At 39.0% G+C, this 12,490-nt stretch overlaps 1 protein-coding gene across 2 annotated transcripts in view; it reads right to left on the bottom strand.

Moving 5' to 3' along the window:
- Positions 1-12,490, bottom strand: part of ccser1 (coiled-coil serine-rich protein 1) — a 90,840-nt gene that overhangs the window by 66,253 nt on the left and 12,097 nt on the right. For both annotated transcript variants that reach the window (XM_028414179.1, XM_028414180.1), the window contains exons 5-6: positions 10,608-10,698; positions 8,357-8,462 (exon numbers count right to left, since the gene is read on the bottom strand). In XM_028414179.1, coding sequence (XP_028269980.1) covers positions 8,357-8,462; positions 10,608-10,698 — 197 coding nt within the window. The remainder of the gene's footprint in view (positions 1-8,356; positions 8,463-10,607; positions 10,699-12,490) is intronic.

The following is a 12,490-nucleotide window of genomic DNA, read 5'->3' as shown; positions in this document are numbered from 1 at the left end:
TCTAGGCTTACATAATATTCAAATGAAGTCATGAATAATCATTGCTGGTCAGATAAATGATGTGAGATTCAAGTACATTATCTTTTGCACAGTGAGCAAGAGTGGGCTACACCCATGTCATTTAACATAAAGATCATATTCTATTAGAAACAATAATAGTAAAGGACACTTTAACACTGAGACACAGTGAGAAAGGCAGTCTGCCAACTTTTCCCTTATTAAATTTTTACTGACAACAAGGACCATATTTACAGGGACAATTCAATAAATGAGTGACTATTGCGGTGTATGTGGTGCAGGCATCTGTGTGTCATGTGTGGGCTTGCATGCTTGCAAAAGTGAGGAACAGTACAGCACAGCCACATAGAGCACGAGCACCCTCATTTATCACTCCTTCTTTCCACCTGACAGACACAGTGTACTCATCTGCATTCAGCACCTGCGGCTACGGATGTTTAATGCTTTCCATTAAACTCATCTCAGACATAAAGTGCATCTGTGACTAAAGACTGAGCACAAGCCAACCTCCAGGCAATGAGTCTAATGGTGAACTGAACTCTTCAGCCACAAAAAGAAGGAGAATATAAAATGAATGTAATATGGGTAACTTTCTGATTAACCTAGCTGTCCTTCCTGCTTCTTTTGCATTCTGAATCTGTGCATGTTTTGCAAGAAATCTTTGCTGTCTGCATCTTTTTCTGTTACATGTTTATTTCCTCTCCGATTTGTTATCCTTTAGCTTCTAGCACTTGTCTACTGCATTGCCACCTGTGAGGTTCACCCTTAAAAAAGGCATTACTCTAGTTTTTCATGGGGGAAACCCTTATGGGAGTTATCAGAACACATTTGCGCTAATTACTATCACAACTTTTTGTTGCTTGGAGAGATCTACTTAATATTGGTCCCATGTGTCACATTACATTTTCCTATTTCAGAGAACATTGCCAAGTCACATTGCCCAGATTCTGTATCCTGTATTTTTATCCTGTATTAAAGCCTCTGAGCAATATTGCAAAGAAGTAGAACATTACCACTTTTTAGCACAGAAACCCTGCTGTGAGTCCACTACTAAGACTGACTCCAGGGAATCTGAGACATGTTAGTCTCTTGATTGTATATTGTTATGGAAGCACTAAACCATTTCTGTTATTCTGTGATCCACATGTTTCAGTGGAACTCTTGTCAGATGGCTATTTTCGCTGAGAACTGAAAAGAAAGCCTGAACGCCACAGGTGACAGATGATCACAAATGCAACCACTGGTTGGCTGACTATAAACACAAGTCAACAAATCCATGTTAAAAAATGCAAATTCAGCATCCGAGGAGAATTGTTACTTGGAGGACAAATTGATGTTTATCTATTCTATTCATTACTTAAGGACATGTTAATTTTGTGTAATTTATTCTAAAGCTCTGACGATGAAGGACCAGAATATAAATGACCTTATAATTATATTGTAATTACCTTTGTTTGAAATCTCACTGTACTTCAGCTGACCCTGCAGCCATGAGAAGCTGAAAGTGTACAATATCAGGTAAATAAGGACTCGATAATGTATTGTTAGTCGGTGACAGACGAGGGGGAGAGGATGGGCGTGCGTACTTAGGTGTGGATGTGTTTACGGTAAGCAGTCAAACAGATAGTGCTTTATGATGACAGCCTGTAACAACATCAACAACACCAAAATAAATTAAAATGTGGTCCCTCTTCTTCTCACCTCATTTCCTCTTGTCACTGTCAGGCCGTCTAATTTCCTTTCAGAGAGCCAAATATATTGTTTAGGATAAGTCATATTTTTCATTTGTTTTGCATTTTATAGTGGCACTGTTGTCGCCACCATGAAAAAATGACAGTACAAAAAATGTTTGAATGCTTGTGTGCGTGTTTACTGTGACAAATTCTGCACTCAGGTCAGATATTGTTGCTCATAGCAATTTTAATATTTCCCCCGTATCATATTTGTTGTGGATAGTCAGTCTGTTTGATTTTTGGGGGGTTGTAAGCACAGAAATGATTCACTGCTCCCACTGCTGACCTGCAAAAGTTCTAGATTTGATCAAATGTAACAAAAATGTGCAAAAGTATGCTAAAAAGTTTCTACAGTAAAAAGGTGTGCACAAGCGCTAAAAGTCTGTAAAGACCTGTTTCTCTTTAGAGTGGAAAAGGACAATAGGTTACCTGCAATCATAGTAAACAATTTTCCATTTTGTTCGCTGCACCTACATACAAGGACATCCATATCTGACAGTAGAAGCAAAATTCATCCGGAGTGGGAAAATATCCAGTCTCACAAAGTCACAAAAACACCTATATAAAACTTCAATTGCCAAACCAATTCATGTTTAATCTGCGCACAAACAGAAAAAGAGAACACCTTCACCTTCTATGGGGCACATCCAGGGGCAGTATGTGTACCCTGCATTAAAAACTCTGGAAGCTAACAAAAACCTGTAGTGCAGACACACAAAAAGGAAACATGTCCCCCACAATCATGGAAACCATGAAAAAGCTCCAACAAGACGTCAGGATATTGTGTGGGAGGAGTCCTCCTTTTTTGCCAAGGAGTATTTACAGTGCATTTCTGTTCAGATTTCTGCTCCAAACCAGGCTACTACTTTTCCTTTTTTACCGTAAGTCTTTATGCTATGTACATCCCAAACTAACCGCACATATAAGCCTTTTACTAGAAGTTACCCCAATAACTTCTGTAAAGAGGCTTTCCTCTTCCAGACCCTGGCTATTAGTGAAGATGCAACAGACAGCTACTAAGCCCAAACAGCAATAAGAGGATCTGCAACATGTTCTCATGGGAAACATTCAGTATGCATTCAGTATGTTTTTCTACTTTCAATAATAGAAGGGACTTGCAACAAATATCTCAGTGTATCACTACAGAATGCAAATTCCAGCATTGTGCTTACATGTTCTAATCTCAGCATGTTGTAGCAAAAGTATGTTCAACATTCGGCATCCTGTAGTCCACAACAAACCGAGACGATAAAGAGACGAGAGCCAAAAAACAAAGACGTTTCGCTGTCTTTGAAATTCAAATATCCTTCACATGACTCTTAAGCTCAGGGGAGCAAACACTGATGCCATATGTCTTATAATCTGTTACCAAAAGACTGACCACTTTGATATTTCTTTTTATTCCAGGAACACACCACTTAATAAGTAATGAAAAGCAAAGCAATGTCTCATGCTCTGCCAATCTAATGTTTTTCACTGCATTACAAATCAGAACCACAAGTTCTTGCCCAAAGCAAGGAGAAAAAAACAAAGCCGAGACTAATTAGTCTCCCCGTGTTGAACATTTAATAGAGTGATGCGAATTAGAAGCTAACCAACAATTTACAAAAGAAATATGCATGGCAGCAGGTGCACTCTGCAGAATTCCTAAAAGATGTGTTTTTAGGATGGTAATAAATTTATAAATGTCAGAGTATACTGTACAGCTACAAAGGGATAGCCAGTACCAGCAATCTGTGTGCAAAAATGTCCCTACAAAGAAAGAAAACATTATTTTAACATAAAATGTAAAACAATCCACAAACCACAGATTAATACCACACAAATGATGATTAAAAAATATTGCATCATTGTGTATCTGCTAGGAAAAAACCATGGAAATCTCTCTGTCATCCCCATCACACACTGTACGTTGTGTGCATCTGTGTGGGAAAATCATGCTGCAGTGCATTTTATCTGTCCCCAGCTCCTCTCCAAGGCTCAGCTGGATTCTTTATACTTGTCTATTTTTATAAATGTGCACATGAGCGCATGTGAGTAAATGTTTCTAAGTATGTGACTTCATATAGATGTTTTATATTATGTCATTGTTCCTCCATTTATGTGCCCACTACTAATGCTATATAATCACAGATTACAGGTTTCCCTGAACTGCATGGTAAATATATACCATTAGAAGATTTCATTATTATTATATTAGAAGACGCGGTCTCTGCCCTTGTCCCTGTTACTCAGCAGTGGCTTAATACCCAGCTTTTCTTACAGTCATCTTCCTGTTGTCATCTACGCTGCATGTAATTTACCTGTTAATTCCTCGCTTATATCTCAGTAGACACAAGCAAACACATGAGAACATTAAAACCTCTGACTAAAAAGAAGGGTCACATATAATTTATTCATCACCTAAGAGAATTGGGACCCGTCTACAAAAGTTGACATTTTCCTAATAAGCTTTACCATGTCAATGAAAGAGCAAGTTAATATTTTGCCTGCACATTCATTGTCAAGTCAGAAGAGGAGTGGTGGGAATTGAGACTTTCATGATTGTCCACTGCATATTGACAGACAAGGACGCCTCTGAGCATTTCTACGTCCTCTCATCGGATTACCTGTCTTGTGCCTAGTAATCAGCAACGATCAAAACAGCAAAGAGGGAGAGAAGAAGGGAAGGGAAGAGCACTCAACAGGCAGTCCACCGTTGCCATAGCAACAGGCAAGCCATACCCCGACTGTCAAAATTTAATTTCCTCTGCGTCTTTTTGTATAGAAGAGACAGGGAAGAGTCAGTGTCTTAGCAGAACATAAACGTTAAAGATACATAACAGGAGTACGCACTGCTGTGTAATGCGCCAGCTGTACCTCTTGTTTCACCAACCAGAAGGCACGGAGGAGCTCTCGCTGTTGTCACACAGCGATGATGGCTTTGTAACTGGCACAAGTACACACTGTAGAGAGCTTTATGTGACAAAGCACATTACACTAAATACCCGTCATTTTATTGCCATGTAAAGTACTTCTGGTTCACCTCCCCTCTGTCCGTATGAAGCCCTGTTTAGGTGCATTAATTTGATGTTTTCAGCATTTAAAGATGAATGTGAATTAGTGAAATACAAAGAGATGAACTTGGCCTGAACCTGTATGAACTTGAATGTAGAATTTATTAGTATGTTAGCTTTAAGCTAAGTTATTTTTTCTGCTTATCTTGCTCTTCTATTACAATAAATTTTATATTTCTAGATGTCTAGTTTTAATCATTAGTAGATGGTACAATTACTTGTTGTAGCCCAAAAACATATAAAATGGCATTGTTAAAAAATATTTGGTATTTATCACATGACTTAAACCTATTGTATTTTATACTCTAACTCTGATGACAGATTCATGCTCACTAGCTGCCTCTGCTAGACAGTAGTCTCTATGGTTCTGTGTCTCTGTGGATCTTTCTATATTCAAGTGAGTATAGGACACTCTGTATGAAGTCTCAGGTCTCTCTCTTTCCCTCCTAGCTCGCCTTAAATCTCTCCCAGCTCTGAGCATGTCGCTCTCCGTCAACACACAGCCACAAACAACGTAAATTGAGATTTAGCACATGGCTGTTAACTGCCATAGCTCTGTTACTCTGGTATTAATGTTTACAAAGTCATAAACACGGAGAATTAAATACCTGCCATCAAAATTATCCAACTGTCATACATCAAAGTGAAGGTATGCGTGCAAGACTGTGTGTGTGTGTGTGTGTGTGTGTGCATACAGCAGATGTTGTGTGCAGCCTGTCAGACAACCAGTAGTATCTGCTGATGCTTTCACTGGACAGGCTGACTGACTGACAATTTGTGTGTGTGCATGTTTTTGTAATGCTTCTATTGTGGTGACATAAATCTGTTTACAATGTCGTATTGTGGGGACAATCACTCGATGTTAATACAGTTTTTTTTAAAAAATCAGTTAGGTTAAATAGGATTTAAATTTAGATTAGGCCTAGAGGTAGGTAAGCAATATTTATGGTAAGTGATTTGAAAAATGGAGGGAAGTCAATGTAATGTCCTCTGAAGTGATGGAAACACAACTGGGGATGTGTGTGTGTGTTTGTGTTTCCCTGTGTGTGAACAGAAGGAAGCTTGCTTTGCCTCCAGCAAATCAATGTCCCCTTGAGGGAATGTGGAACCTGAGACAAAGAGCAAAAGAGACCGAGAGAGAGAAAGGAAGACAGTGTGAGAGACGGAGGAAGCTCTGGGCAAACACATTTTGCTCTATTTCCCCTATCCAATCTCAGGTGCCTTACTCAGATTTTCCACTACAATTTGTGTGAAAAATCCTTTTCTAGAGGAAATCAGTGAAGATGCTGAACTAAAACAGTGGGAAATTATCACTTGCCAGCAGCAACATGTTGTGTAAGAAATACATACATAGATCCATTGCTCTAATGTGTTAGAGCCCAAACAAATCAAAACACGAACCTGTTAGCACGGTGTTAGCAGTTTTATCCTTTCCACACTGTACCCAACCAAATATTTAAATTCACTTTGAAATCAAAAACAGAAGAATGTGTTTACTGTAGTGAGTTCACAGCTCTGTGTTTCAGTTACAAAATCTGCCCCTCTTGCTGTGGAGAAGTTAACTCAACAACACACTTTTCTCTAAGCCCACTATATCACTTCACTGTCTGTCAGCAGCACACTCACTGTTAAACTGTGTGATGTGTCTACAGTTTTAGAGGAGGCTTAAGTCATTCTGGAGTACAAGACTTTATAGTGCAGACAGTTGAGCTGTATAAGGGATGGCAAATACAGTAAGGCATCATTCATGGAAACTGTGATTTAAAAGTGAAATAACTGCATAGTTTTTTAGCAGTAGCAGTGGATGGATGGACGGACGGACGGACGGACGGAGGGATGGATGGATCGCATACCCTAAAGTCAGTATGTTAGCATAATGAAGTTAGCTTTTAGCTGAAAGCAGAGTATTTATCCATTCTTCTGCTATCTCTGCTAAAGAGACCCTATCACAATACCCCTGTTCTGATTGGATTGTAAGGGATGGAACCGTTCCCTCATGTTATGACATTTCCAGGCTGAACTGTGATGCATCAGTCCAGACAAACTCAATCAAACTGAAGAAAACTGGTTTCAGCGATGACATTTTAGTCCCGACCTTGTAGGGAGAGATAATGCAAATATTTGTGTGGGGATGCGTGTGCGTGTGTGTAGACGTGAATGCTCCTCTGCTGCTTTCAAAGACAAGCTATAAATGAAACTGTCTGGCAAAAACCTTGGTTGGGTTGGAAAGGTTGACTCCTGACTTGTGTGATTCTTGACAAAAAACATGTCTTTCTTTTCATTGAAGCTTTAAAAACATGGTGTAGTTAAAATCCTGCAACTGCTACTTCAGAGCCACCAACACAAGTTGACCTCATCTTGTTTACTCAAGGGAAGCATGGAAAGATACATTTACTCTACAGATTTGAGCAAAAACAAAAACAATTCAGCTAGCGACTGGTGAAAGGAATGCTTAAAGGTGAAGTTATAATAATCTAGTCTTGTCAGACAGACCACCAGTACCCCTTTATTACCCACTAGCTCCATAAAACCAAATACGCCCCATCCACAGAGCTGTAATGTATGTATATGCATCAGTGTGCAGAGGAGCATGCACTTCTCTGTATGTCCAGCAAAACCTATCCTGACTCGGAGCGTACAAAAGACACAAGTGGCCAAATCAAATTTAGATATGGAACCGTCCTTGGCAGCAGCACTCATATGTACAAACAGAAACCCAAGAGACGGAGGAAAAGAGAAAGACAGCTTGCATATTTATTCAAAGAGATTTTTTTATCCTCCTTCCTCCTCTGTCTCATCTGTAAGGGAGGGGGAGATATAAAACATGCTATGCCTTTACACAGAACATTCAAGATCAGCATTTCCTTGAATAGACAGTAGCCTTATGTCTCTCTGTCATTTTGATTGTGTGTTGTCTCTACTGAAGCTGTAAGGTAATGACAGTACAGAAGATAAAAGTCCCGTGGGCAAGTGTAACAAAACCGATCCTTGAGCCCTCCATATGCTCCAATTGTACATGACTTTGATCCAACACATCCCTGTCTATTGCCCATTTCTCTCATGTCTTTTCTGTCTAAGACTGTGCCTCTATTATAGCCAGCCCATCGCACTGTGCTGTAACAGATGGTTTGGCCACCACATAGCCTTGATCACAACATTATAGACTCATTGTGAGACAGCCTAAATTCACAGAAGAACTGTGACAAGCTCGCCAGGTAGGCTGGAAGAACCTGCCTGCCAGGTGAGGCGGTGCAGTCATTTTACAAGACAGGCCCAACGATGTTGTCAGTCTATCTTTTAGTTTGTTTCCCATCCATTCTAATGTTTTTAATGCCACTTAATGTTTTTTGTCAAACTGGTAAGGAACCATGTGTTTACTTTTACACTGAGGGTATCCACACAAAAAAGACAGAGCTCCTACAGGTGAAGTTCCAGTGAAAACACACAAATAGTTGCAGGTTGCCCTGTGCTTGGTCACTATTACCTGTTTCTTTATCAATGAAACAAGCATATATAGTGTATTCATAGGAATAATGTACATGTTTTTACCTCTGATTGTTTTCTTTTCCAGCAATGCGATCTGCGGATGGGTCCAAGGGCGAAGGAAGCAGGTTGAGACAGGAGGCTAGAGACTGGCTGGAGTCCTCTCTGGACACTGTGTATACACAGACACACACATAATTATTATATCAGGTTGGCTGCTAATTGCATTAGGACAGCAACATATTTAAGATGAAAAAAAACTGTTTCCTTACATCACCACCTAAATTATTTGCTGTTATAAAAGAACATGTCAGTGGATATTTCACCGAGTAATGTGAATATTATTGGTCATATTAAAATATAACACATCTATCTTTAATGATGCATTTATCAATGCACTGTGAGTGCGGAATACAACTGCCATATCTTATGTTTATTTCTTCGCTTGTGCCATGATTTCACAGGGCACAAGCCACACACACCTCCTTGCAGCTTGCATTGGCTATAAATTGCAGTAAAACTGCTTCCTTTTTAATAAAGGCATCAACAAGCCACCTGAGAGGTAAAGGAGCAGTGCCAATGACTGTGTGGATGTGCCTTTTGTGTAAAAATGGTTATGTGCATTTATCTGAGTGTCTCTGCACTGTGTATTCTCCCTGCTAGCATGTCCAGGTATGAGTCTTTAAATTAGTCCCTTAATTTGGCTGTGGTAGAAGTCTACTCTCCTACTGCCAGCACAAAGTCTAAGTCCCTTGACTTTATGAGAACAATTCATCAAACCTTTAATTTCATGCTACAGTCTGCAAGCCATTAGGTCTAATGACTAAGCATGCACACCAGTGTGCTAGTGTGTATAATAATGATGGTGCCTCCTTTAGTTCAGCATCAGCCAGTGCCTGTAGAAATGTTTTAAATGTGTATGCGTGTTATTTTTGCGTGGGTGTGTGAGTGCTTAGTTCAAACCCACCCTCTCTCCTAAAACTCTCTAAACCCCATAAGTGCAGGAAATTCAGTGTATTTGGGCTGAAGCTGCTGCTGTAGTCTGTACTCTACTGTGTTGCTGAGTAATTTACTTTATATTACTGCATCTGTAATATTCTGTGAGTCCCCTGGGACTCAAATATGGCCTCAAGAAAGGTTAATCCAGATTTGTCATGCTGATGGAAATACATCCGATCACTTCATTTACCATCAAGCCGGGATTAGTTTCTGTTGTGTGTATGTCTGTTGTGTGTCTCTCTGTGCTCTCTGTGTCCAGGTACTGTGTGCACTTCCGGTGAAATTGAGTGGATCGATCACAGCTGATTCCACTTGGTCCTCATCAGCACGCCTATAGAACTGGCTGCATGCACATGGCCGGCCTTGTGGGCGCGTAAGAGCTGCGTCTCTGCTCCATCCAGTGGGACGGGAGCGTGATGATCAGTGCTGACCCTCTATGTTTTGCCTTTGTGTTTGCTTTTGTTGTTTTGTTCTTTATTTTGTTTAATAAATATAATTCACAATTGGACTAACAGGGGAATGTAAAACCCTGTATCTGAGCAACCTGTAGCAAAGAAATGGATCTAATTTCAAGTTTGTTCACTCAAATTAGTTTATTAGAACATATATGTGCCAAAGCATCAAAGGTTGATGTGTACATATCTGCAGGGTGTTATCTATTGAAGTTTGTAGTAGAGTTTTTCTATTTTTGGGATAACGATCATGGCTCATTAATCTTCTACGTTGGGCAACAACATAGAAGATCTTTATAAAGTAACTGCATCTTTTTACAACAGCAAAATAAAGTAAAGTAATAAAGTAAGCGATATTTGTGTAGGTGCAGCTGCTCACTGCACTCATTTAATATAATACTATCTGTTAGCGTTGTATGAAAGTAGGCTGGGCTTTCTGTGTTTTACACAATGTGGCAGGGCACGAGCAAAAATTCCCCTCTGACAGTCACTTTTCCACCATGACGCACGTCAGGAGGAGTGTATAAATCTCTGTAAATGAGGCTGCTACATCAAAGTGGTGGCACATGTTGAAAGAAGCAAAGACATGACTGGTTTCATGTTTTAGGGTGAGGTGATGAAATAGGAGGTGGCTTAATGATGGAAAAGAGAGACAGAGGGTGAAGAGAAACAAGGTAACAGAGAAAGAGTGAGGAGAAACAAAAGAAAAAAGAAAGGGGGAAAATCTGTGACAGTAGCAGAAAATCTGAGCAGACTTTCACTTGAACAGGAGGGCTCTGTATAGATAAAGGTAAATGCATGATATTATCTGAGTAGCACAGTTGAATACTGTTGAATTTGACAAGCAACTGCAATGACAAAGTTACCATGTCGATGTCGCTGATCATCAGAGAGGTCCAGGTCTAACATGAGATCATCTTCATCCAGTTCTGAGGACCCCAGATTGTTTAACACATCCTAAAAAAGCAAAACACATACACTCAGAAAACACATCTGAAATACTAATAAGTACTAATTATATTCAAAACTATTTAAATGCTGATTATTCAGCATTCCCAAAAGGATCAGGTTGTGATGATAAATGGTTTTAATCCACTTTTAGTTAGATAATAATTCAGCTGGTTCTGCAATCAAGATGAAAAATATAGCAAATGCAAAATTGTAAAAAATAATAAAACTTAGCAAACAGCACTGAAAAATGTTAATCTCAGTGGATCGCTTCTGCAGCCAGTCACTACATCCGGATCATAAGAGGTCTGTTTTGATAGCTACAAACTAGCAACTAACAACATACATAAACATAGAGCCGGAGCTCAGTGCAGGCATCTATGATGATTCATCCAGATAACTATTAGAACTACAGCAGGTTGGATTAAGCTGTCTGTTTGACAAATGGATGTGTTAGCCATCTTGCCATCAGGGTACGACAGTGTGACTGCTCAGCTTTCATTACCTAAATCCCCTATGTATTTTCTGCACATTCATATGCCACTATCTATGTAGAGAGATTAGAAACAACAATAATAAGATATAGATATTTTTATTAGTGCATTCCACTTTTTCACATTGCCTACACTTAATGGGATATTTAGTCCCTCATCATTGCAGCCAAACTCATGAAAACTTATTGCTACTCTTGTTATGTAGGGATGATTAGGGTTTAGTTTGAAAAAGCAATGACTGTGCCAAATGAGGCTGTAGTTCTGTGTAACATCTGTCAGCTTTCCCTGTGCTTCACCAGCAAAAAAAGAGCTGCTGAACACACCAGAAAAAAACCCTGCAGACCCACTCACCGTGACAAAGAGAAGCAGACGGCTGCTTTATCCTGCGATTTACCAAAATATGATTCAAACATGATTTGTCTTGTGACTTTTACATACTCTAAAATGCAAAAAATAAGCTGTATTAGCACAAATGACTTATAAACAATAGAATTAAATGACTAGCACAAATATCCTTATTAAAAAAAGATATAATACTATAATAATATGTTTACCCCAAGTACTGCAGTTTTACCTTACTGTTCCCTTTCTGGCTATATATCAACCCGCAGTAATAAGGGTACTGCACTCCTGCTAAAGGTCTGTGTCTACAATAAACAAACAGAGGCTAAAACAAAATATACAAAAATTAGATTTTTTCTTAAAAAGATTATCAAGTCAGCTTACCACATAGACTGACTGTATGTCCTGTGAATAATACAAAACTGCATTCAGGTTAGCTACCACAAAAAAATGTGGACGGTTGAATATATAAGACTTTCAAATACTTCTCAAAAAGCTATGACAGATAAATTTAAAAAAAAAAATTAAAACCTCAGAGCAAATATTCTTTGACATCCAGCAACAATAATTTAAGAAAGCCATAAAATCTATGTTTTATACATTTTCCCCCACCCTGGGTGGCCCTGAATTATCAGCAGAACCCCCCTCTGACATTAAATTTTAAAAACTCTTAAATTGAGGTATTCTTCTCTTAAATGAGCTATAGCCACGGGACTGTAGTGAGTCACTACATCACTGGTATTATTATGAGGTTATAATGATGCAGTGTTCACTTTGGCTGTTGCATTACATATGTCAATGCTGCCATCTGTTGGTCATACAAGGAAAATCCAATGCAGAGAAAAATACAGGCACATAAGTTGATTAGAAATGTCCATCTACATAGTAAAATTACTAGAGCTATGTAAACAACAGGACATTGAAGAGGTAGGTAAGGATTTTTTGACAAATACAACTTGGATTCT

Source organism: Parambassis ranga, chromosome 9, assembly GCF_900634625.1.
Source record: "Parambassis ranga chromosome 9, fParRan2.1, whole genome shotgun sequence".
In the NCBI taxonomy this organism is placed as follows: domain Eukaryota; kingdom Metazoa; phylum Chordata; class Actinopteri; family Ambassidae; genus Parambassis; species Parambassis ranga.
The sequence above is the reverse complement of the archived record's forward strand: the minus strand, read 5'-3'. Positions and strand labels throughout refer to the sequence as shown.